The sequence below is a fragment of the Chanodichthys erythropterus genome, chromosome 8, assembly GCF_024489055.1.
Source record: "Chanodichthys erythropterus isolate Z2021 chromosome 8, ASM2448905v1, whole genome shotgun sequence".
In the NCBI taxonomy this organism is placed as follows: Eukaryota; Metazoa; Chordata; class Actinopteri; order Cypriniformes; family Xenocyprididae; genus Chanodichthys; species Chanodichthys erythropterus.
The window spans coordinates 4634416-4659796 of record NC_090228.1 but is presented as its reverse complement, the minus strand read 5'-3'; the positions used below and the strand labels follow the sequence as shown (position 1 = coordinate 4659796).

General features: G+C 37.3%; 1 protein-coding gene across 2 annotated transcripts; it reads left to right on the top strand.

The window, feature by feature from the left end:
• Window positions 1-151: 151 nt before the first annotated feature.
• On the top strand, window positions 152-23511 carry creb3l2 (cAMP responsive element binding protein 3-like 2). 2 transcript variants are annotated; one of them, XM_067390879.1, is made up of 12 exons: window positions 152-472; window positions 14310-14538; window positions 15646-15824; window positions 15922-16006; window positions 17290-17471; window positions 17563-17709; window positions 17792-17850; window positions 18508-18576; window positions 18705-18804; window positions 18997-19120; window positions 21224-21467; window positions 22284-23511. In XM_067390879.1, the coding sequence occupies exons 1-12, from the start codon at window positions 377-379 to the stop codon at window positions 22351-22353; spliced, it is 1584 nt and encodes a 527-aa protein (XP_067246980.1). In that variant the 5' UTR covers window positions 152-376; the 3' UTR covers window positions 22354-23511. The 2 variants fall into 2 exon arrangements, with proteins under 2 accessions (XP_067246980.1, XP_067246979.1); XM_067390878.1 differs by having other exon boundaries at window positions 15646-15839.
• The last annotated feature ends 1870 nt before the right edge of the window (window positions 23512-25381 follow it).

Below are 25381 nucleotides of genomic sequence, written 5' to 3'. Positions count from 1 at the left end.
AAAATATAAACCCATTTAAAAGCCCATATTTTATTTGTTTGGAAACAAATTAAACATTCAATGAAAGTAGCATAGTCCACAAACTGTCTTTTGTAAACAAATTTTGCCATTCCCATAATTTCCCCGCCCCAAATTCCTGCTCGCCTGTGAAGGGGCGACATTTCTCAAGGAAGCTGAGAGGAAAGTTCCTTGAACACTGACTACAGACACACAACTTATAATCAACTTTAAGTTGACAGTAAAACATTCACTTTGAATCACGGTCGGACGAGGCATTTAACGGATACGCGATCGCCGAAGCTGACAAATAATCGTTTGTGGAGTCGTTGAAGCGACTGCGCCTCCGTGACGATTTATTACAGACGCAGATCGAGGCATGGAAATAATGGATAGCGGGGAAACGTTTTTACAATGGGACAAAAATCTCAGCGAATTGTCCGAAGCCGGGGATAACGACATTTTATACAGCACTGTAAGTGGGAATCTTCTTATGATCCCGTGGCATGATTGCCATCTTTCACTTCGTATGTTTTGATGTGTTGCAACTAGTGTCAGATCATCCAGAATGCATTTAAATTGCTCTAAACCTTATCATTTACAACATTTAGTCATAAAAATAGTTTTTGTTTGACTTGATCGTTCAGAGACACTTTGTATGAGATCTATAAGATTACTAATATGCCATGGGTTCCACTTGGCTCCAAGGGATAAAGTTCAGATGGTGCAGTTATCCAGTGACTGTATCATGTGTAGTGCCACGCAAAGTAATGGGTTAGTTCATTTGGATAAAGTCAGAATATAGTGCTCGAATCTTTTGAAGAGGTGTTGCAGGTTATGTAATAATAGTTTAGTGTTCCAACTTCTGCTCAAAGGGGCCTCTACTTGATGGGTAGACTGCTGAGTAATTAGGGGGTTCACAGTGGGTAGTTGGTGCATGTACTTTTTTTAGTCAACATGAAGATTTTCGGTTAAAATGTATTTGAATGCATAAGGGAAAGTATAATTTTGGCCTATATTTGTAAACATTGTTAAATCCTTTTTTATCTGCACTTATTTTTAATAGTCCTGATGGTGTGAATTAACCAAAATAAATAAATAAATATTATCTATATATAAATATTCCTTATAGTCATATATACGGTGGCCTAGAAAGATCTCAGTGCTCTGCAACTAAAGAAAACACATGCAAATAGAAAAAACACCAGCAAATTAAGAAAACATATTCAGATTAATCAAATACCTGAGCTGCAAATACTCACAACGCAACCAAATACAGAAACGCGCAGCAAATGTTCACAACGCAACCAAATACAAAAACGCGCAGCAAATGTTCACAATGTAACCAAATACAGAATCTTGCTCCAAATACTCACAAAGCAACCAAATAGAGAAACGTGCTGCAAATACTCACAACGCAACTAAATACAAAAACGCGCGGCAAATACTCACAACGCAACCAAATACAGAAACATGCGGCAAATAGTACAGACCACAATGGAAATGTTTCAAGGGGAGCCCAACAAGTGACGAACCTGGCTGGCATATGCTGTTCAACGTCTACTCCTTAGTTTTGTTGTCGATGACCTGAAAGTTACGTTTATTTTATCATCCGGATCGTATGTGCGTTGTGAGTATTTGCAGCTCGTTTCTGTATTTGGTTGCATTGAGTATTTGCAGTACATATGTTGTCAAACTGATGATTGTTTGCTGTTGAAATTTGCTGTTTTTTTTCTATTTGCATGTGTTTTCTTCAGTTGCAGCACGTTGAGCTCTCTCTGCTGCCGTACGTTTAACTGTTATGCACTCACAATAATTAAAAATAATGAGGAAAATGCTGTTTAAAATGCAAGCAAGTCACACAGCTGGACATCAGCTTACTTATTTCATGTCGAGTAATTCAGTTTTATAATACTCTTCGAAGGAAGTTAATTGCACATATGTGGTAGGTTACAATCTGTTACTAAACTGAGATCCCAATTAAATTACCAGACAAGGCACGTAACACTTTTCCAGACAGCATCAAAGCTAGCGTTGGAGGTGCAGCAGTTTGGTTTGTCAGGGATTCAGAAACTGACAGGATCAGGGCAGTAACATACACTTCCATAAGAACTATTTATGCTTTGTGAAGGTTGAAGAATGGTTCACATTCTCCTTCACCTTTAGAACAGAACGGGGTCTTTGTTTAAGGCTCCCATCACCCCACCCCAACCCCACCCCCCCAAACACACACATGCTCCCCCTCCTCATTGGTCTCTATGTACCAGTTCTCCTCACTTTCACTCTTGCTCCCCAGGGTTTGTTGACATGGAATTCCACACAACAACGTGAACTGTTCTCAGTTGGAGCCGTAGGCTTCCCTGAAGCTTGCTTTGTGGGCTCGGCCTGTTGCATACGTCTGTTATCATTATGCATGTTGCATCTGCGCCGTGTCCTTCTGCATTATGAGTCAGCTGCATTGCCACAGCATGCCGGTTGACTTTCAGATTTGAATTTATGCTCTAAATTGAATGCATATCTGGAGCCAATCTTCTCACGATATAATATTTGAGGAATGCAACATGCCCTTTTTCTGACGTAATAGGCCCAATTGTTGTCTTACGTTACTAATAGTTGAGATTATGTCTTCATTGTCAACTTGGAAGAACTTGTATAGAGGGTGTGTGTTTGTATCTTCATGTCACTTACTCAGTCGTCATATTTCAGGTGATTTAAAATGGTAAAAATAACCCAAGGCTCATTCCCCCCTTTAAGACAGGGGTTAAAGAGATGCTGAGGGGAGCAGTTCAGGCGTCATGCTCAGCACTTCTTTGTGCTGATAATGACACCGACATGATTAGCCTGGAAAGCACATTATCTCCTGTAGACTGAGGCCTTGTGGCAACCAGATGTACTTCCTGAACCATGAAAGCCATTCTTGGTTAATGCAAATATGAGGAAAGGCATGCTTTAACAAGAGCATGTGCACTGACCTGTTTATTAGTACTAATGACAGTCGTAATCACCCAGTTCTTGGTTATTTGCATATCTTCTGTATCAGATGATCTCATTTGTTTCACCTGATGATTTGATGTGACGGACAGCTGATAACACTATCAGTTCAATTGTTTAAGGAAGTAGGATTTCATAGAAAGAACATGATCTATTGCTTCTACACTTTTGAAATACCAAGAATTATATTTTAGCTCTTTTCAATTTGTTATGATACCAGCATCATGCATTAAGGCAAGATGGTCAAAATCTGTGTACAGCGTAATTTCTGTTAACTAGGACTGGGTGTTATGTTATTGTATAGAAATGTCAACTGTCAGTAATTTTGTAATACTGGTTATACTGGCTCATCCAATCAGAATCAGTTTTGTAGATATTAATTGTAGTGTACTGAGTTGAATACACCCAGATTAAATTCAGGAATAAGCTCTGTTGGCCACTCTGGGTTAGATATTGGTTGGCCAGTTAATTGTCCAAAGAGTTCTTGATTCAGTTATTGCACAGTAAAACAAAAAGAAGAACTGGCCATTGTTGTCTCAGCTTTTATTTGTATTATTTGAACAAACACAACATTAATTTTAGTAGTTTTCACCTTTTTTAATGTTTCATAATGTGAAGCTGTTTTTGCATTGATACCAGACATATTTTGCTATGAATGATATGAAGTACCTTTTAATTTAAGCATTGCATTATTTAACATAAAAAAGCTTTTCATTGATTTTCCTGCTTGAATAACATTACGATATAAAATGACTCATACTCTGAAACACACACACAGGCCAATTTTCCCTCCGTGGTCACACACAATCAGTGATGTTAAACACTGGACTGACAAGGATATCTTAAGAAAATAAGTTGTCTTTCTCAACCGTAGAGGCCGTGTCTGATTGTAAACACCAGCACAGGATTCTGGCCTCACATCTGGTTTGTGCTGCTGATGTTATGTTTTTAAGATCTTGTGTGACTGGAACAGACTGGCTTCAGTGGTCAGCTTGTGCTTTTATTGAGTTGCTCATGCATTTGCTTATATTTACACTTCGTTGCACCTCTATGACAAGGATGCTCACAATTAGCATTAATTTACACTTTTCACTCTGTTAATTTACATGTTCCTTTATACACACTGTATATTAGGGATGCACCGATATGAAAATTTTGACCGATACCGATAACCGATAATTCTTTATATTTGAAAGCCAATAACTGATATGTTGCCCGATAAATCTTCTAAATCAAATTTATATATGATTTTTGAGAGCCTGATTACAAAAACAAAAGTCTCACCATTTAAAAAGCCATATGTCCCAAGCACACAATTACAATGTTCTCATTATAATGTTATTTAGCCTATATGACAAACTTGCACTGTACTTGTACTGTATTTTCCTTTTTGAAGTGATTTCAATCATATTTCATGCAATTCAAAACCACAATGGCAGACTGTGCGCATCTGAAGTGTCTCAGCTGAAGAAAATAAGCCATTATTTATCGGCTTTAACATATCGCTCCAACTTTCAGGCCGATAAAGATAACGTTAAAAATAAACATATATCTGCCCATACCGATATGGTGGCCAATATATTGTGCATCCCTTATATATGACTCTTTACTAACTGAAAAACCCTAGCATTATCTGTTTTGAATGTGTAATTTTTATACACATAAATAGACCGTATGATGATTTAGGGCAGGGTAGTTTATTGACAGCATCCTGGTGCTTAAAATGTTTGTGGTCAGTGGATAGCGTGTCAGGACAGACTGATCTTGTAGCCCTGAGCTCTCTGACATTTTGATAACATTTGTCACTCAGGAGTCACGTGGTATCCATTACAGCATCGTGTCACTGATGACTCAAGCTTTAGTGGAGCGGTCTTGTGGGACGGGAGGGGGGACGAGTCTGCTGGCAGGCGGTCTGTAGTGAGATACCCTCTGTCCTCCAGCATGAGCAGGCCGCCTTCTCTCTGCTCTCTGTGGGCCGGGTGGACACAGGCTCGGACTGTTCTCCGAGAGGCCAGGGTTTCTGAGCGGCCCGGCGTCCGTCGTTCTTGCAAGCTGCATCATTCTGCGATGCACATTCTTGCTCTTTTGCTCTGAATGGATGGTTTGTATAAGCTGCAACTTGAGCCTGAACCTTCTCTGAGTGCACACACATTCATTACACATTCATTTTCTTCATCATGATCTTGTGGTTTCACTCGGCCTTGTCTAAGTGCCCCTTAGTGGCCGATCTTTCTTTGATTTTAAACAATGTATTTTTGGTCATGGGGAAGTTGTAATGGAGGTGCTGGGATGTGGGAAAGGTTATTAGCTTTGGGAGTATAACATTGCATGAGAACCTCTTTTCTGTGAGAACAAAGCTACTGATTTTGTTAGTGAGCTGCAAGTTTGCCGTTGTATGAACAGTGTTTGTTTTCCCCCTACTCATTTTATAATTTGTTTTGCAAAATAAAACAGCTATTGAAATTGAGTGCACAACTCTTAGTCAAATCCAGAGCATTCATGTCCTTGTCTGTTTATATTTTGTAGTATATTAATTTTTATAGTATATATAATATATATTATTTTTTATATTTTTATATATATATATATATATATATATATATATATATAATCTCAAAATATCTCAAGTATGTACTTATATTTTATATTATATATAAAATAGGCATTACCACATTATTTAAATGGCTTAATACAATTTTAATAAATGTAGTAAAGTCTATTTTGTATAATCAAGTGAATTAAATACGATACAAATAAAATGTGCTTTGGCTCATTTACTTTTTCGATCCCTTATTTTTAATGTGTTAAAATCAAACCAAGAAATTCAGATTATTAAATAAATATTAAGTCTGACATGAGTGCACAAAAGTGCCTCACAGTATTAAGAATTGAGTGAAAAAAAAAAAATGCAAAACAGTAAAACTAATGTTTTGCTCTGTATTTTCATTCATATATATATAAACTAATGTTTTGCTCTGCATTTTCATATATATATATAAACTAATGTTCTGCTCTGTATTTTCATTCATATATATATAAACTAATGTTCTGCTCTGTATTTTCATTCATATATATATAAACTAATGTTTTGCTCTGCATTTTCATATATATATATATATATATATATATATAATGAATTATTTTCTTTTCTTACACCATACTAAATATGTGATCTGAAAAAAGGTTGAAAGTGGCTCAGAAAGTGGCTCTCTTTGCTACTTGTGTATTAGACATACAGGGTGTCTTTCACTCCATTCAGTTTTACTCTTCCTCTGAAAGAGCAAAGAGTGGGTGATCAAGTGTTTCCAATCAATCCAGATTGAATTTTTGTTATCCGCCGTCACTTGTTTACATCCAGTGCACTTTAAGGTCACTATTGGCCCGATGTTGATTACAGAGGAGCCGTTTCCTGGACCCCTGGAGTTACAGAAGACACCGACACCCACTGCAGTTCCAGCGCTTCACTCTCCTCTGGGGGAAGGGAGGATGGGACGTCCCTGAATATGCAGGATGTGTTTGGTCTTGTGATTTTACAGCACAGTCTTCTCTAATATAAACTGAAGCCGCAGCTGCGATGCCCAACAGTTGCGCACAAGGAGCTTGAACAAGAGCCAAGAGAATTCAAAACACACTCGGAGAGGGTGGAGTGAATCATGGAAAAAGTGATGGACTTCTGGTGGGATTTGTCCTGGCACAAATAGATTAGTAATGTGAACTTTAGGATAAGATACACGACTTTTCCCACAAAAATCACATTTATTTATATAGCACTACATTGCTTTAAAGCAAACAACTTTACAGATTTGCTGAAAAATCCAGCATTCAGCATTGGTTAGAGCTGGTCAAGCTGGTTGACCAACATAGTCATGCTGTTTTTAAGCAAAACTGGTTTCCCATGCTGGGGACCAGCAAACCAGCATCATATGCTCTTCCCAGCAAGTAAAACATACCTTATGCTGGTGTCCATTAATGCTGGATATTTTAGGAGGGAGTGTTGCTTGGTTAGTTTTACAATCAGAATAATTTTTATCTTGAAGGATACTTCTCTATCTATTGTCTCTGATTGGCCATTGTGTTCGTGTTCTCAACATATATGTCTGTGATTGGCTACAATGATCAAATCTGATCAAAAACATGTTAACAGTGCTCAAAATGCTAAGGGGGAATGCTGGTATCGTCACAATTATAAAATCAGTACTGAAGTTGCAGACCACTTCTTTCCAGATTGTACACTCAACTGCTAAAGAAGATGTAAGCCTTTCATAATCAAATTTATTTATATTTTAGAGTGGTGTCCATATGTTCTTTGCTTTTTTCAATTCTTGAGACTAAATTCATGGTATTCTCTATCACGGTAATTATTTATGATCTGATTAAGAAAGGAACATCAGTTTCTCCTCTAAGTAACTTTATTATGGAACTTTACCCTACTTAGTGGTGTAATTTATTGGGAGTTGAGCTGCTTTGATTCATCAGCAGCGGTATAGGTAGTCATTAAACTCTAAACAAACGTCCAGTAAGGTAGGGTAACTGAATTTGGGTCAAAAAGACCCTTGTTATCCAGTCAAATAAGGCCACTAGTTTAATGTCACTTGACACTGGTTCTTATCCTAGAATATCACTACTTGGTAATCAGTAATTTCTTGTACAACACCATTCAAAGAGATCCGTCAACCATCCTGGAGTGTTTTGTTTAAACATGCTGGCATTCCTAAAGTCTGTGATAAGTCTGAAGCCCTTCAGTCCAAAGTAAATTGATTTTTAGTGGCTAATATCAGTGAGTCAGATCCAACGGTGCGTAAAGGACAAGGTCCAGCCTCGCGAGCGCCGATCTTTGTCTCCTGCTGGTTCAGCTTTCCTCACATCTGTTTTGCTGCTTAAAGGTTGCATCATCTGTGTCCACATTTGGCTAGTAAACGTCCTCTTCCTGCACACATATTCACGACCCCCTTGAGGGGGGAAAAATGACAGACCACTGTCTGAATCCACCATCGCCACCCCCAACGTCTCTGTCATCACCGGAGGAGCGGCTTCAACAACTATTCGACTCTCCAGCTGGGCAAAAACTCAGAAATAGTCAAACTGCAGTACCCTGCCCCCAACTGAAACCACATGTTCTATACACCCATCCAAACTACGGACAAAGAAGCCTTCACTCCCAGAATCCACCCAACTGGATGCAGGCATTAATAATGATGGTGGAGGGTGTGTCTTACTCAAACAGCATACTATTTCAAGTATATGTATGTGTATTGTGCACAAAATTGTATCATTTTTATCTAATGTTAAACTTTAATATAGCTTTTTATATTTTCTAATTTTAATTAAAAAAAAATTTTTTTTATTTAAAATATATTTCTTTAAATCTTTTATTTGTTTGCCATGAAATATTTTGTTTTTGTTTACATTGTTAATATACATTTTATATCATTTATTTATTTGCCAAGAAATATTTTTTTAATATAAATTGATTTGCATTTTATTTTAAAGAATGTTAAATTATATTAAATAATGTAATATAACCATGATATAATGGTTATTCATTAGATCAGCAAGACAGATCTAATGAAAATGCAGTATGCAGTGCACTTCCATTGCCTTATGGTGAAGGAACTGATCCCAAACAGGAACTTAGAAGTGATTATTTCTATCATTGAACCTTAGGAAACCTCACGTCCGTCCTCCTCAGAGTGAACGGTCTCTTATATTCCTCTTAGAGAGCAGTCGACACCCAGCAATTTTCAGCAATCATCATAATCATCTTATCATGCACTCAAGAGTGTCAGATGTAATTGCATATCGCCCGTGACTGAAACAGGAATGGCATAATAATATGGTGATGGTGTACAGCCATAATTCAAACCATGTGTGAATTCATCAATTTTGCAGTGAAATGTAAATGACTGCTGTAAAGGCATCTAGAAGACGACAGCTATGGCATGTTATGTCACACAGCTTGATAACTTTACCCACTCCTGACCTGATTTGAACTGCTGCTCAATGGCGTTCAATTGCTTCTTCGTTCTACATGGTGCATTAACCTTAAGTGACCTTGAAAATACTTGCTGTAAATGCTATGGTTTTGGGTCGAAGAAGACATTCCAGAAAAGCAGTTCTTTGCCAAATATGGAGTTCAAGCAAGTTCACGAGAGACATTTTCAGAGAACTGCTTATATGAACACATACTTAATGTGTTTGGGGTGGGCGGCAGGCTCTGTAGGAACACTTGCATGCATTTCACATGCAATTCCAGACGTTTTCTCACCAAGGTCGGCTCTCCAGACAGAGCTGATGTTGAGTAACAAAAGTGGAAAATGTAGGACAAGGCATTCCAGAGCGACTTTGTCAGTCCTGACACCCTTGCTTTCACTTGTTTTCTCTCTCCTTATCCTGCTTGTATTGTGTATACTCATTTAGCTGTTTTCTTTTCTCTCCGTGTTTGTCTGTTTTTTGACTTGGCTAACCTCTGGATCTGAGTCAGTCTGTAATTGATACCATATGCTGGCTTCTCTCCATTTTGATCCCCAACTCCACCTCTTTCCTTCCTAGTTTGTTCAGTTTGCCTCTGCTTAACTCATTTCTAACATGTTTGCTGGAGGCTCTTTTCCAAAACCTTGTGAGCTGCCTACCTAGATGGCATTTTTAGGCATCAGTGTCACTCGAAGCCTTTACATTTCACAGGCAAAATAATGCAAATTGTCTATTGTCAGTTAGTGTTGCCAAAAGTACCAACTTTGGTACCAAGTTGAAATTTTAAAAATGTGACGCTCTGAGTGCTATTGAGTGGATTCGTAAGCACCTCTGATTGGCCATTGTGTTCAAGCGCTCATCATATATGTCTGTGATTGGCTACAATGATCAGTGCTTCAAAAACATGTTGTAAATATCAATGACGCTCTTCAATGAGTGCTTACACAGATGCAAATGGGAAAGATTAAAAGCAGGCGTCTATCAGTGGACTACTCCCGCTTTCAAATTCAACCACTTCCATGTGCTTTCAAACACTCCTGTGCGTTGATCATTGTAGCCAATCACAGACACATGTGTTGAGTGCGTGAACACAATGGCCAATCAGGTGTTTACGAATCCGCTCAACAGCACTCAAAGCCTCACATTTTGTAAACTTCAGTACCGACTTGGTACCGAAGTGGGTACTTTTGACAACACTAGTGTCAATAGTGTGCGATGTATGAAGCACAGCTTAAACAGAAGCCACTTTCAAAGCAGCTTTCTATTGGTGAACCATTGCGAAATCTGCATGTGGAAATCATTCGCCTTCACGCAGATTCCCATGTTGATTCGTATTAAAATGATTGGATTTTGCCCCTGAAAATTCACCAAACAACAGTAAAGACCAATGTATACTTCATTTTTTTTTTTTTAACAGTCGAACGCATAGCCTTTCAAAGTATACTCCATTTGATAGTGTGCATGAACGCTGTAGAAAGTTTCATCTTTGTCCACTGCCTGCGCTATTTTTCTCCAGAAGTTACGACCGGTAAAAATGTCGTATTCTTTTAAACTGAAGTTGCGCCCATCTCATAACCCCCTCACACAAGCACTTGTCAATGCGGGCGTCTGTTGTTGTTGGAGTCTCCGGTATTTTTATGTTGTTGTTCCATCTCTTTAGTTTCATTTTCTGCAAAGGTCCTGCACATTGCTTTGAAGAGCATTCTAACGGTCTTATTTTTCAGTTAGGTTTAGAAGGAAGATGCATATGTAGACATCAGGCTACGTTTTGCAATGCAGCTCTCTGCTCTTTTTTGCCTGGAACAGAGCCTCAGTTTTGTTTTCTCTACTACATGAACCCTCAAATGACATAATGTTGACAGGCCGTTCTGTTTATATTTAGAGTTAGTCAAACTGATCTATCTGATAGGAGGCCTTGAAAAGTACACTGTGCACAGCAATAAGTATGCACTTCAACATGTATGCATTTCAGCTTCTACTAGATACTGCCAAAAACTCTTGGTAGGCCATTAACTCTAAAGCGTATGAACTCTGGAAACTGGATTCTCTGATTTTTCAGAGACTTGCGCTGCGTCTAAAATTGAATAATTCGCTACCACAAGTATGCCAAAAACAGTATGCGAACAGAATATATGTCAGAATCATAGGCTATATATATCTCTTCCATTGAAGATAAGTGAAGCCGCCAATGTCCAAATATGGCACTGACATCCTGGAGCCTGATTCTGCGCAGTAGTGAGCGTGAAGTCAAGCCGTGGTATCAAGCCCCGCCCACACTCCTGCAGAATCGGTTAGTACATTTCACTGCAGAACAACACATTATGTTGGTGTGAAATAAACAGTTATTGAAATGTAGTTGAACCTCCAATCTCCTCCCGAAATCCCGAAAAATGTCCGTTGGTGCCTCAGTGACTACTTCACTTAGAGAAGCTGTCAATCATGATGTCAATCCCCCATTTTTATAGCATCAAATAACTAACTTCCAAACTTTACGCAAACTTATTTAAAAAACAAACACTTAAACTTACATCAGCGTGATAAAAACTACATAAAATGACAGAAACCATCTTTGGAAAAAAAATATTTTAAGTGTAATTTGATTTAGTTTGTCTCATGTCCCATTAGATTACATGGGGAGGGTGGGGTTTATGGCCTATAATGCATCCTTTGTCCGAATACATAGCAGTATTTCCTTGGGCGGGCCGCCCACGTATAATAACGGCCGCCCAAGTATATTTGGAGACACATTTTTGCTTTTATTATTTTTATCCTCTTATACTTTTATATCCGCGCAAGATAATGAAACCATCCGCGATCGATAAACTAGTTGTTCCATACCTGCTGGTTATGTGTGCGTGTTACTGTCATTACTGTTTACTTCCGTTGACATTCCCACAGGCGCTGCATTTTTCAAAGTCACAAGGCGGCACTGTTGCGCATTCTACAAGCTCGCGCAACAGCGCTTCAGTCTGCTTCAAAGTGATTCTCAATCAATGAAAAGCGCAGATTTATGCCAAGCGATTGCTAATGAACTCGAGATGATGAATTATTACAATGTCTAATGGCCTTTTTATAAAATGTTTCATACGGTTGTAAGAATCTGAAGGATCAGCCTGCAATAGTACAGACATTTCAAAATAAGAGTCCCAGTGAATTTCGGGCTTGTTTATAATTAAAAGTCTAGTATTTAAAAGTCAAAGTAATTAAAAGTTTTCTTGTTTTTCTTTTGGGCATTATTGCACATTATTGTTACACAATAAATTTGTATTTAATTTGATTTCCATTTAATTTATAGTAAATTATTGTAGTCTCCCCCACAGGAAGAAAAGACTAAGAACATTATTTTACACATATTATTCATTTTATAAATTTTACTAGTAAAATCTGTGTCCCATTCACTGAGAGAGACACACTATGACAGCAAGGAGAACATAGGAAAAGGTGAACCATTTAAATGCTGTAATTTTGCATAATTTACAATGCATAATAATAGTATGTAATTAAATGTAATAGTATACTATGTAATTAAAATTAATTTCAATAAATAAAAATACTGTTAAAAATCACATATTATTTGTTTGTCACATGTAGTAGACCATTGTTGTGCCGTGGGTAATAGGAGGATTTTTCGCCCGGCTACCACCGCAAGTATATTTCAAACCTGTGGGAAGCGCTGCATAGTATTAAAAAAAAAAGTAGGTGAAAAGTACCCAGATGACCTACTACTAAGATTCTGAAGTGCACATTTAATGAACACGTTACTATCCCATGAGGCCACAGGAGAGGATTTGTGAATGGCAGTGAAGCGACACAATTGACGTAGTAGGTCACATGACAGTGACAAAATGGTGGATGTAGTGTGTTCGAATTTCATTCATACTATATAGAAACATTTTTTTAATGGTTGCGAAGTAAGTTTCAAACCAAATGTAGTACCTACTATAAAGTATGCAATTTCTGACGCAGTGTTGGTCTGTTGTGTGCTATATTACTGTCAGACAGCAGCACCAAGCATCATATCCTGCTGTATCAGGTTGTGCTAGTCAAAGCAGCATTGTTTGATCGTATAATCTGCCTTTGTTGGCTGAACCCAAAAACCTGCATATTGCACCATGCACGACTGTACTATGGATCCTGCTGGTTGTTTACATGAACAGATGCACATAAAGGAGACAGCAGTTGTTTGAATGTCTGCATCTTAGAGCTGCATTGACCCTCTTCCTGTGGATGAGCTGTCTGGACTCTGACTCATCTGTGCAGATGGAGACGAGTCTGTTGTGATGGAGCAGTTTCAAATTCAGTAGCTATAACTTTGCACAGACATGATTTGTAAGCAAATCTTATCATGTTTGTACAACTTTTAAAGGGGTCCTTGATTATGAATTCACTTTTTTAACTTTAGTTAGTGTGTAATGTTGCTGTTAGAGCATAAACAACATCTGCAATGTTATGATGCTCAAAGGGAGACATTTTCTTTTAGCAACGAAAAGAAGCGTGAGCTGGTAAAGCTCCGCCCTCTTCTGGAAAGCAGCCAGGAGCAGCAGCTCATTTGCATTTAAAGGGACACACAAAAATGGAATGTTTTTGCTCACACCAAAATAGGAGCAAATTTGTCAAGCTATAATAAATGATCTGTGGGGTATTTTGAGCTGAAACTTCACAGACACATTCTGGGGACTTCTATTACATCTTGTGAAAAGGGGCATAATAGGACCCCTTTAATGTGTTGTGGCTAAACTTTCCTTCTAAACTATTGTGAATTTTAATGCGTATCCCATTGTTTCATTGTAAGTGTATTACACATGTTTTTTTTGTTTGTTGTGGTAATCCACAGCGAGTCAAAAATGCTGAACATGTTGAATTCAGAACATTCCGTCAAACAGCCCCTGAGGAGAAAAGCTGAGAGGTTCTGCTGGAGAAAACCTGTTGACCTGAGTTAGCACAAGTGCTGCATTTAGTCTTTTGTGTGATGAAATGAATGTCTGGAAGGGTTTCAGCCTGTCCGAACCTGTTTGAGGAGTAGGGAACCATGTTGAGGTGTGGTAGAAAGGGATGGAATGCACTGATAGGAATGCCAAGGAGAAGAGAGGCGGCTGACTGTCGTTTTTGGCCCCGAATCAAACCATCTCACCAGGATCGGAACGAGCCGTCTGATTGGACGGGAGAAAGTGTGATCCTCTCTGATTGGTGGAGTAGGGTACCCTGTGGGCATTTGTTCTCATGTTTAATCTGTTCCTCCAGGCTGTGGGATCTGATCTTCAAAGAAATGTGCTGATGTTTTATGCTCTGCAATTAAGGTCTATTAAACAAGCTTTTGGTTTAATAAGCACTTTCCTGTTCTTCCTGTGCAGCACTTCACCGAGCTCTTGGATGATCTGTCCCAAGAAGCTTTGCTGGGGCAGTTGTTAAGCGACCCGTTCCTGTCCGGGCGTGGAGATGCTATGGACACCGAGGAGGAACTGACCCCTGCGTCTCCAGTGCCACCACACATTCAAGCCGAACACAGTTACTCGCTGTGCGGAGACTCACGCCCACAGTCGCCCCTTTCCCATCTGCCCGGGGAACCTGGCAGTGATGCTGGTAAGCTCTGGCCAGAATGTGAAACTAGTTTCATTTAGTATTAAATTGTCCATATTATGCTCAGTTCATAATTTTATTTTTTTGGGAGCCTTTCGGAATACATTTACATGATTTTAAAGTTCAAAAAATGCATTATTTTTCTCATACTGTACATTTCTACAGCACTTTATTTCACCCTCTCCGTGAAATGTTCTTTTTTAGTCAGGGTTGCCAGGTTTTCACAACAAAACACACCCAATTGTTACTCAAAACTAGCCCAATCATGTTTCAGGCTGGGTTTTCCGGTAAAAAGCATGTTCTGGGGGGTAAAATCCGTGTTTTTGGCAGGGTTTCCCTGGTAAAATTTTGCATTCTAGGGATTAAATATCATGTTATTGGGAATGCTTCAACCTGCAGACATGAAAAACAACCCACGGCAAGAGTCTTAAAGTAGCCCAATCCCAACTCCCGTTTTAGTTCTTGTCTCTTTAAAGCCTGCCTTTCGGAAAAGCCTAGACAGTATTATATCTATGGTAAATTGCATCAATATTGGAAGTTCATACAGCGAAGAAGAAAAAATGTCTACTTGACAGAGAAAACGCTTACTCAACTGTTCAGTAAAATAATTAAAATTATATATCATGTGAATTATTAAACGATTGTTTAAAATAAATTATTAAAAAATATTTAAATTATTTTAAAAGTAAATTATTTAAATAATTAAATTATTAAAAAAACAATCATTTATTTTTTTTTTATTTCATTATTTTTAATTTTTAAATTTAATTTAATTAATTTATTATTAATTATTTAATTTTTTTAGTAAGTATTCTTGTAACAACTAAAATCAGTGTGTGACAAATGTGCAAATGTGTAACATGATGATGTAGCCGCATGATGAAGTCTCAGAAATAATGGCAGGACTAAAAAAAAAAGCATTTCAAGTGTTTTCTGTTACAGAGATGAACTCCCTTTGGTGTAGACTCTGTGCTTTGTAACTTTGCAGATTGTTTACATGCACAAACAGGTGTATTACACAGGCCAAATCAAATAAAAGCACAATAGGTGCCCTTTAATTTGACATGTATGTCACGTATTGCATCTGTAATTGAACTTCTGTTTTATTAGGTGATTCAGACAATGACGAGTGGCCCATGGAGCAGGAAGATAAAGGGCTGAAGATGGAACCTCTCCTGTGTGACCCGCCCGTCCTGCTGCCCACCCTGACCCTCACTCTGACCCCCGAGGGTCCCGCCTCTGAGCCTGTGACTGACACCAGCGACCCCACCCTCTCTCAGGCTGCACAGGTTAAACCGCTCAATGTGAGCATGACAACACCCGTATAGTCAGTGTTTGAATGAGTGGGGTTTGATTTGAAGTGCTGATTTATGTGTGTTGTTGCAGGTGAAGGAGGACAGCAAGAGTTTCAGCCCTCAGATTAAGCTGGAGCCACACGAGGTGGATCAGTTCTTAAACCTCTCACCCAAAGGTAAAACACTGTTTCAGATATGTTTGCGTTATTGCACAGAAGATAAAGATCACTGTTAATAGTATCAGAGTGCATTATTGAGTACAAGATATAATGTACAGTCACATGGTCATTGTCATAAACAAGGTAATGACCAGCTGACTGTACATTATCACCCTTTGAGAAGAAAAAATATTTATTACATGTACTTACCAAAACAATGAACACGAAATATTGATTTTAGTTTTAAATAATTTAAATATTTTGATTTAAATAATTTAAGCAATAATTTAATAATTTAAATATTTTAGTTATTTGATGAGAAAAATACATTACATATGTGCTTAACATAAATAAATAAATAAATAAATAAATAAATAAATGGACATTAAGTAATGATTTTAGTTTTAAATAATTTGTTTATTTATTTAGGTATTTTAATTTAAATAATCTCATTTAAACAATAATATACTAATCAAATAATTTTAGTAATTTAAATAACTTATTTTAGTTATTTGAGAACAAAAAGACCTGTGTACTAATTAATGGATATGAAATATTGATTTTAGTTTTAAATATTTTTATTTAATTTATTTTTATTTAATTTATAAGAAAAAGACTTATTACATGTGTACTTACCCAAAAAGTGGACATGAAATGTTGATTCTAATTTTAAATAGTTTAATTGTAATAAATACAAAATAAAATAACTATAATAAAATAAAAAAATAATATTTTATTTTAGTTATTTGAGAAAAGACACCACATGTTCTTCATAAAAATAAATAAATAAATAAAAGGACATGAAATAATGATTTTAGTTTTAATCAATTAATTGTTATTATTTATTTTAATTTAAGTCATTTAATTCAAACAATAATACAACAATCAAATAATTTAAATAATTTAGAGAACAACAAGACTTATTACATGTGTACTTACAGAAAAAACTTAGTAATAAATAATTTAATTTTAATCATTTAAATATTTTTATTTAAATAATTTAATTTAAATAATAATTTAATTACTTAATATTTTAAATAGTTTATCTTATTATTTGAGAATTATTGTACATGTACTTACCAAAACAAATTGGACATGAAATATTGATCATTTAATCATATTAATCATGTAAAAAATTTATTTTATTATTATATTATTATTTGAGAAAAAAAGGATTGATAAAAGAGATATAAGAGACATGAAAGTAGCACAGCTATGCAGAAAATTCAGATATTACATATAACTGCCCACAGAATGCTGTGATTGACCAATCAGAATTGATCTGTACTGCTTTTCTCCAGGCCTGGAGTCTCTGCACATGCCGCCCACTCCTCCCAGCTCTCATGGCAGTGACTCAGAGGGAAGTCAGAGCCCTGTTCACCCCTGTGCCCCCGCCAGCCCCACACAGACCCCTGCTGTCCTCAAGGTGGCGCCAAGAGCCCCGTCTTCACTGTCCAACTCTCCTCTGCTGACGGCACCCCATGTGAGTACCAAGAAGTCTTGTTAATTAACAAGACGTGTTAGATTTTATGAAAGAAGATGGTCAGGTGACCTCCTCTTGTCTCGTCTGACAGAAACTGCAGGGCTCAGGTCCTCTCCTGCTCACTGAGGAGGAGAAACGCACACTCATTGCTGAAGGATACCCTGTGCCCACCAAGCTGCCGCTGTCCAAGGCTGAGGAGAAAGCGCTGAAGAAGATTCGCAGAAAGATCAAGAACAAGGTCGGTGTCAGACTTCAGCCTTGTGTAAATGGTCTGTGAAAACATGCATACTTATACTCACACTAGTGAATTTCTCTGTCAGATTTCAGCACAAGAGAGCCGCCGGAAAAAGAAAGAGTACATGGATGCTTTAGAAAAGAAGTAAGTCTGATAAATATTTTGGTTTGATCGCGATCACGTTACAATTGTAGCATTTGTGAAGTACAAATGAACATTTTACGCTCTCAGACCTGTTTAAAAGATCAAGTTGATCAAGTGTAAAAGGCTTTAATGTCACTCAGTGACTCTTAAAGTCAATGTGAAATCAAAATGGACCCTGTTTACTCTTTAAATACATAATAAATGTTCATATTTTTGTGAATGATTTTAGATATACAAAAAAGGTGCACCTATATTACTATGAATGGGAGAAAGTGCAACGCCCAATATGGCGGAATAAGTCCCGCCTTCTAAATAAAAGAGCCAATCGCTGTCAGTGTTTAGAGACATGCGCTTAGGACTTGCACATGCGCATTGGCAGGTCTATCCTGAAAAATACACTTTTTTTTTTAATGCTATTTGAGCATAAGTAACAATATTTATAGGACATTTATTGGACAGTTGATGAGAAATATGTTATTTAATTGAGTTCTGCAAGCAGTTTTTGAGATTTTAGGATTCCCCCATTTAAGTAGACAGGAGTTGGTCTTGGATAGCTGCCCGGAGTCATTGCAAATATGGCTGCTGAATGAACAGACTTTCCTTGAAAGGGACTTTGATGAAACTCATGTGACATTGCAATACCCTCTCCATCCACAGGGTGGAGACATGCTCTAGCGAGAACAACGAGTTACGCAGAAAAGTTGAAACACTTGAGTGCACCAACAAGTAAGACCCTCAAACCTTTCCATTTTTATACACTATACCTGAAGGTCATAAATTTGCCACACATTGTTTCCTTTGCTGCTTGAATTTTCAGTGATTAATTATTGATTATGTAAATGTGCGTCTCTCAGGTCTCTGCTGCAGCAGCTGCACTCGCTGCAGGCGGTGGTGGCAGGAAAGGTCCCGCGGTCCTGCCGGGTGACGGGCACCCAGACCTCCACATGCCTCATGGTGAGAGCTTCCCGCCCCTCCTCTGTCACCGCCCTGCTGGACGCTCAGTTCCTCTGCTCATAGTGTGTGTGTGTATGTGTGTGTGTGTGCGCGTTTATGTGTGAGAATGAGGGGGAGGAAGACAAATGCAAATGCAAACAGAAGCATTGATATATATAGATTAAGCCTGTGTTGGTGTTTGTTCTTGTGCAGGTGGTGGTTCTGTGTTTCTCTGTGTTCTTGGGGAGTTTCTACCAAGGCCTGAGCCCCTGCTCCTCTATCACCAAAACAGGCCTGACCAGAGAGATCTCCATACAGGAGTCATACACTGCTACAGGTACGCATGCACATAGACATCAAATATTGAGTTTCGAAATTATTTCTTTTTAATAATGTATTTTTTTTAATTGAAGTAATTTCTTTTCATTTAAACTGCAATTTAGTGATTTTAATCATTTATTTTAGTTATTTGTGGAAAAAGACTTTAATGTATGCAGCACGTATATTGAAAATAACAAATAACAGGGGGCCTAATACAGATCCATGCGGCACTCCATAATTAAGTTGGCTTGAAAAATAGACAGAGCTACACAATATCGCATTCATATCGCAGATGAATCGCCTTCGATAATGAACGCGATATTGTGTCGCTTGTCAGTGATCTACGGCTCTGTCTATTAAATGCCGCTCCATTTGAAAGCAGGTGATTGCGATTTAGCGGTAATCAGGGGACCGGCTTTACTGACAAAATGCGCGTGACAGTCGCATGCGATATATCGGTCAGCCCTACTATCTATCTATCCGCATAGCAACACCCTAGCAACTACCCTGAGTACCCTAGCAACCTCATAGCAATACCTTAGCAACCACTTGAGTACCCTAGCAACTGTATAGCAACACCCTACCACCCCGAATACCTTAACAACCGCAAACTCATAAACCTATCTATCTATCTATCTATCTATCTATCTATCTATCTATCTATCTATCTATCTATCTATCTATCTATCTATCTATCTATCTATCTATCTATCTATCTATCTATCTCATAGCAACCACCCAAAACAACTTAGCAACTGCATAGCAACACCTTAGCAACCACTCAGAATACCCTAGCAACCACATAGCAACACCCTATCTATCAAAACTACTAAACTAAAACTTTCAAACTGAAAACTTTTAAAACTACTTCAAACTTTCTAGCTAGGCTTTTTCAAGCCAACTTAAAGTTTGAAGTTGGCTTGAAGCTTGAAGTTCTGTCTTCAATCTAGTTTACTGATGTTATCTTAATTTTTTTCCACCCAAATATTTTTCCATATATATATATATATATATATAAGAGAGAGGGATACTTTAATAAATATATTTATAGATACTTTAAATAAATTAATAAATTATATTAAATTATTTAATATCAATAAAATTCAATAATCTTCTTTAAAGATGTGTTTTTTGTCTGAACATTTCAACTTTTTTTTAATGTATAATGATATGAAAACATTTAATGCATTCCAGTTAACGCTGTTTATTTGTTGCCTAAAGTAATTTCATTTTAATTATTTAAATATTTTAATTTAAATCAATCAATTTAAGCAAAAAAAAAATTTTTTAATAATTTAAGTAATTTATTTTATTATTTGAGAAGAAAAAGACTTATTACTCATGTACCTAAAAAATAAATGAACATGAAATATATAATTTTATATTTTAAACAAATTAATAAATTATATTCAATTATTTAATATCAACAAAAATCAATAATCATCTTTAAAGATATGCCTTATTTCTGAACATTTCAACTATTTTAATGTGTAATGATATGCAAATCTTTTACACATATCAGTCATCTGAGGCTGTTAATTTGTTGCCTAAAATTCAATTTACCTTTATTACCGAGGCACTAAAGCTGATACTGTACCGAAGCCAACAGTTTAAAATCGATCCAACCCTAATACACACGCACCGCTTGTGTCTATCGCAATCCTTCCAGCAAATTTGCTCATTATTCTCTGTCTCTCTCTGACTAATGAATGGAGGAATGGCTGTATTTGGATCCATATTAAGAGGCTGTAGTCGGCTGCGCCCCACTCTTGAGCTTCTGAGAGTCATTATTAGTGGTTGAGTGGGACAGTAATTATCATGCCTTTAAAAGCAGAGCGATCGGTTCATCATCGCTGATCTCTGATCTCCCTCCATCACGTTTCTCCCACGCACGTTATTCAGTTAATGCACCCCTCGAACAATACGCCACTGTCTAAAGCCTAGCATTAATAAAAGAGATGCGCTCTTTTGATTTCAGGCCTTGATATTAATATCCATCACAGGTGATCTGATCACAAATGCTCAGCCGAGACACTTTAGCATTCGCGCCTGGTATTAACAGCTCAAATGCATCTCTATTTGTGATAAGAAACATGAAGATGTTCATTCATTTCCACAGTGAAGTCCCGGAACCTGCTGAGCATTCAGGAGCACGGGGGTCTGGACGACCCCCATTTTGTCGGGTTGGGCGGGGAATATCCTGACTGGGACCGGCAGGCTGACGTCATGGCGGCTTGGCGCTTAGAACAGCAGAACAAACAGGAACAAACGGAGCTGCGTGAAGCGGAGCCCCGCCCACTTTTACTCAAAACCAATGAAACGCATGCGCAAAAGGCGATTCTTATAGACCTGCATTCTCACAGGTAATGCACTTCCTTTAATGACTGCTTGATTTGATGAGCTATGAAGTCCATATAAGGCAAGTCATTTCACTAGGCAGCCATCTTTGAAACGCTATTTCAGTCATGCAAGTGCAGCTCCTATGTTTTTGAATGGAGAAACATCAAATTCTCCAAAGCTGTTCACCATTTACATTTCATATTTGAAATCACCAATGAAATCTGACAATAATGGTCTCATAATTGTTGTTTCTAAACGCTCAAATCAAAGCACGCAAAACTTGATAACGGCTTTAGTAAGGGAAAGAACCACAATCCCATTAAGCATTGTGAAAAGCATGATTGAATATATAATATAATATAATATAATATAATATAATATAATATAATATAATATAATATAATATAATATAATATAATATAATATAATATAATATAATATAAGCTTCATGTGAGTGGGCGGAGCTAAAGACTTGTTTGTGTTTTGCTGGATTTGACTCTGATTGGTGCAATTTTCTGTACAGCATCATGGGTAATGTAGTTTATCACTAGGAATTCTGCTGTTAAACGTGATTACAAGCTGAATTAATGCGGCCTTGTAGCTTCAACAGAAGTAAATAGTAAATACTATTGCTTAACAACCTTGTATCTCACAGAGTGTCTGTCTTTAAAGGTTTACAAGTTATCGTTCAAAATCAGTTTCCCTATGAACAAAATTAATGAATGTTTTTCCCTCAGGAACCCGACTGTTGCACTTTTTTCCATTCATAGTATTTTGAGTGCACCGTCTTTGTACATCTTTGGTGTGGATGTTAAACATTCGCTTTTATTTTTTCGCAGGTCCGATAAGTGGTCAAACGAGACTGCTAAAGTCATACAGTTGGAAAGGACCGTCAACGAGACATCGTGAGATCCGGCTGGTCCTCCTCCATTTCCCCTCTTCCTCTTCCCTGCAGCAGCGGGGCGATAGGCTCTGTATTTATAGATATACTTTAAGTATTGTTTTACTTAGATCTCCTTTTTTTTTTTTTTTTAAATAAACACGAAAAAAAACAAAAATGTATTTTTATTCCATTCCAGCTGTATATCATATTTTGATACTTCAAGTACACTGTTTTGCATTATTTTCATTATTGTTTTTATATGCTTTGAATTTTTTTGTTTTAATATTTTCCTTTTTTTTTTTTTTGCCTATTTGCCCCATGCTACTGAGAATATATGTAGTAATATATTGAATTTGCATCTGTCTGCATATTCACACGATGTAGCATGTCAATCAAAGAGGATTTTCAAAACTAATCCAAAGATTCATAAAAAAAATGAATTGAAATAATAGGCTGTGTTTACAGTATGAAGATGGCAAATTTCCAAAGCATTTAAAAACGCTCTGTCTGAATATGTAAATATTTGCAGTATCCTCTATTGTAATATAGAGGAAGTATGTTAGGAGAGATATGAATTAATGTGATTGATATCAGTGGAGATGTTTGTCATTGAGGGCAATAAAAGAGGGACAATATGGACATGACATGAAGAGGACGGACGCTCTCCAGCCCATGACGTTGCCCTCTTTTATTTGGTTTAAGGTCTTTAAAGGACAGATGGCCCTTTTTGTCTCTGGCTGGCCACCATCCAAACCCCGTCTGCGCTCTTCTGGGAGTAAAGGATGCTCGCTGACAATTCTAGCGTTCTCTTGGCCAGATATGAACGGTTGTGACAACCTGAGTCCTGAGCGATCTGCATCCGGGCATGTGGTGAACTCACTTGCACTGTGTCCCCGTAGAATTGATCTGTTATTTATTATTTTTTTTAGCATGCCTGCGATCCTTTTATCCTGGAAACAAGAGCATTTTGAAGGAGATGGTTTTGTCCTGATGTGATGCATTCAGATGCAATTGGTGTGTTTCCTCTGTATTCGGTGTAAGGAGTATTCTATGACTGCAGTCTTAATTATGTTACACTTTCTTTGCATCACAATACAAATTCAGGCTCTTAAATGATCTTCCTGAAATCACTCTGCCTTGTTTTTGTCCTGTTTTCTGCAAAGCAAATAAATATTTTCCTTAGTAAAAGCATTATAAATCATGTGTCTGAGCCGTCATTTTGCTGCTTTTATCCATGTCTAAATTAAAATATTAAATTAGCCAGATTTATTGGTGTCTTTCTAGGACGTTGAGTGGAATTAAGTATGTCTAGAGAGATGTTTTTATGTCATCATGACTATACTCTGATGCCTGACTCTTAATTATTTTCATTAAGACTGGATCTGCATTGCAATATTCCTGTCCTTGAGGGTTTAATGCAAAAGAAAGGTGTTTTCTCCACATCAGAGAGCTCAGATGATCCCCTTCATACCTTAAATCACATTAGCCAAATTGTATTAGAAGAAAAATGCATGTTCTCTTCAGACTCTCGTGACTTCTTGTTTCATATCAACTCATGTGCTCTATTTTACAGAGCAGTGAAGGTTTGTCGTGTCTAGTGTTGGGACCTTTTATAAGCAAAAAAATGGTGTTATCCTTTGCATAGGTGTGCTGTGTCCTGTGTACTGGACATATCGAGACACCAAGAGTCTCACTTCGGAGGCTGCGTCCTCCGGAGGTCGCATTTGAAGGCTGCATACGGGTGGAAAGCTGCATCAAGGATGTCTTATTTAAGAAAAGTAACCGTGATAAAATTGACAGTTACTCCAAGTGAGGTGTAAAATACTACAATTTTTTTCTTATTTTGCAAGATAACGCTTACCTTTCTTAAATGAGACCACCTCGATGACATATGCAGCCTTCAAATGTGGCATTATCAGGCACTATCTATTTGAATGGGGGAATCCTAAAATCTCTAAAACTGCTCGGCGAACTCACAATAAATAGCATATTTCAAATCAGCAACAACATCTGACATGAACTGTCCCATAAATGTTGTTTCTTATGCTCAAATAGCGTTGAAAAGGCTTATTTTTCAGGCTAGACAAGCCGATGCGCATGCATCCTGGGTTCCTCCGCCGTTTAGGGGTGTGGCCAGTATGATAATTTAATAATATTTTAATGTCATAAAAATTATAATATTATTAACATACAGTGATTTCCTGTCAAATCAAACACGGGGGCGTGACCAAAATAATATTAATATACGATTTAATGTGATAATATAATAATAGCTTTTCCGTAGTAACAAATTTTAGGGGGCGTGGTCAATATGCTAATATTTAAAGCTATGATTTAATGTGATAATATTATAATAACACTAACATCCAGTGCTTTTCTGTCTAATCAAATATTTGGGGTCTGACCACATAGTATAGGCTACATCATGTGAGTACAGTGGTTCAATATTAATATTATAAAGCGATGAGAATATTTTTGGTGCGCCAAAAAATAACAAAATAACGACTTATATAGTGATGGCCGATTTCAAAACACTGCTTCAGGAAGCTTCGGAGCGTTATGAATCTTCTGTATCGAATCATGATTCGGATCGCGTGTCAAACAGCCAAACTGCTGAAATCACGTGACTTTGGCGCTCCGAACAACAGATTCGATACACTGATTTATAACGCTCCGAAGCTTCCTGAAGCAGTGTTGTGAAATCGGCCATCATTATATAAGTCGTTATTTTGTTTTGTTTTTTGGCGCACCAAAAATATTCTCGTCGCTTTATAATATTAATATTGAACATCTGTATGTACATTAACTGATTTAGATGTGTTTTTAGCACCTTTATGGATCTTGAGAGAGGAAATGTCATTGCTGGCTATGGAGGCCTCACGGAGCCATCGGATTTGAACAAAAATATCTTAATTTGTGTTCCGAAGAGTAACGAGGGTCTTACGGGTGTGGAACGGCATGAGGGTGAGCAATAAATGACAGAATTTTAATTTTTGGGTGAACTAACACTTTAATGTGGTAAGTTTGCCGTTGTAACAAATGTTAGGGTGCGTG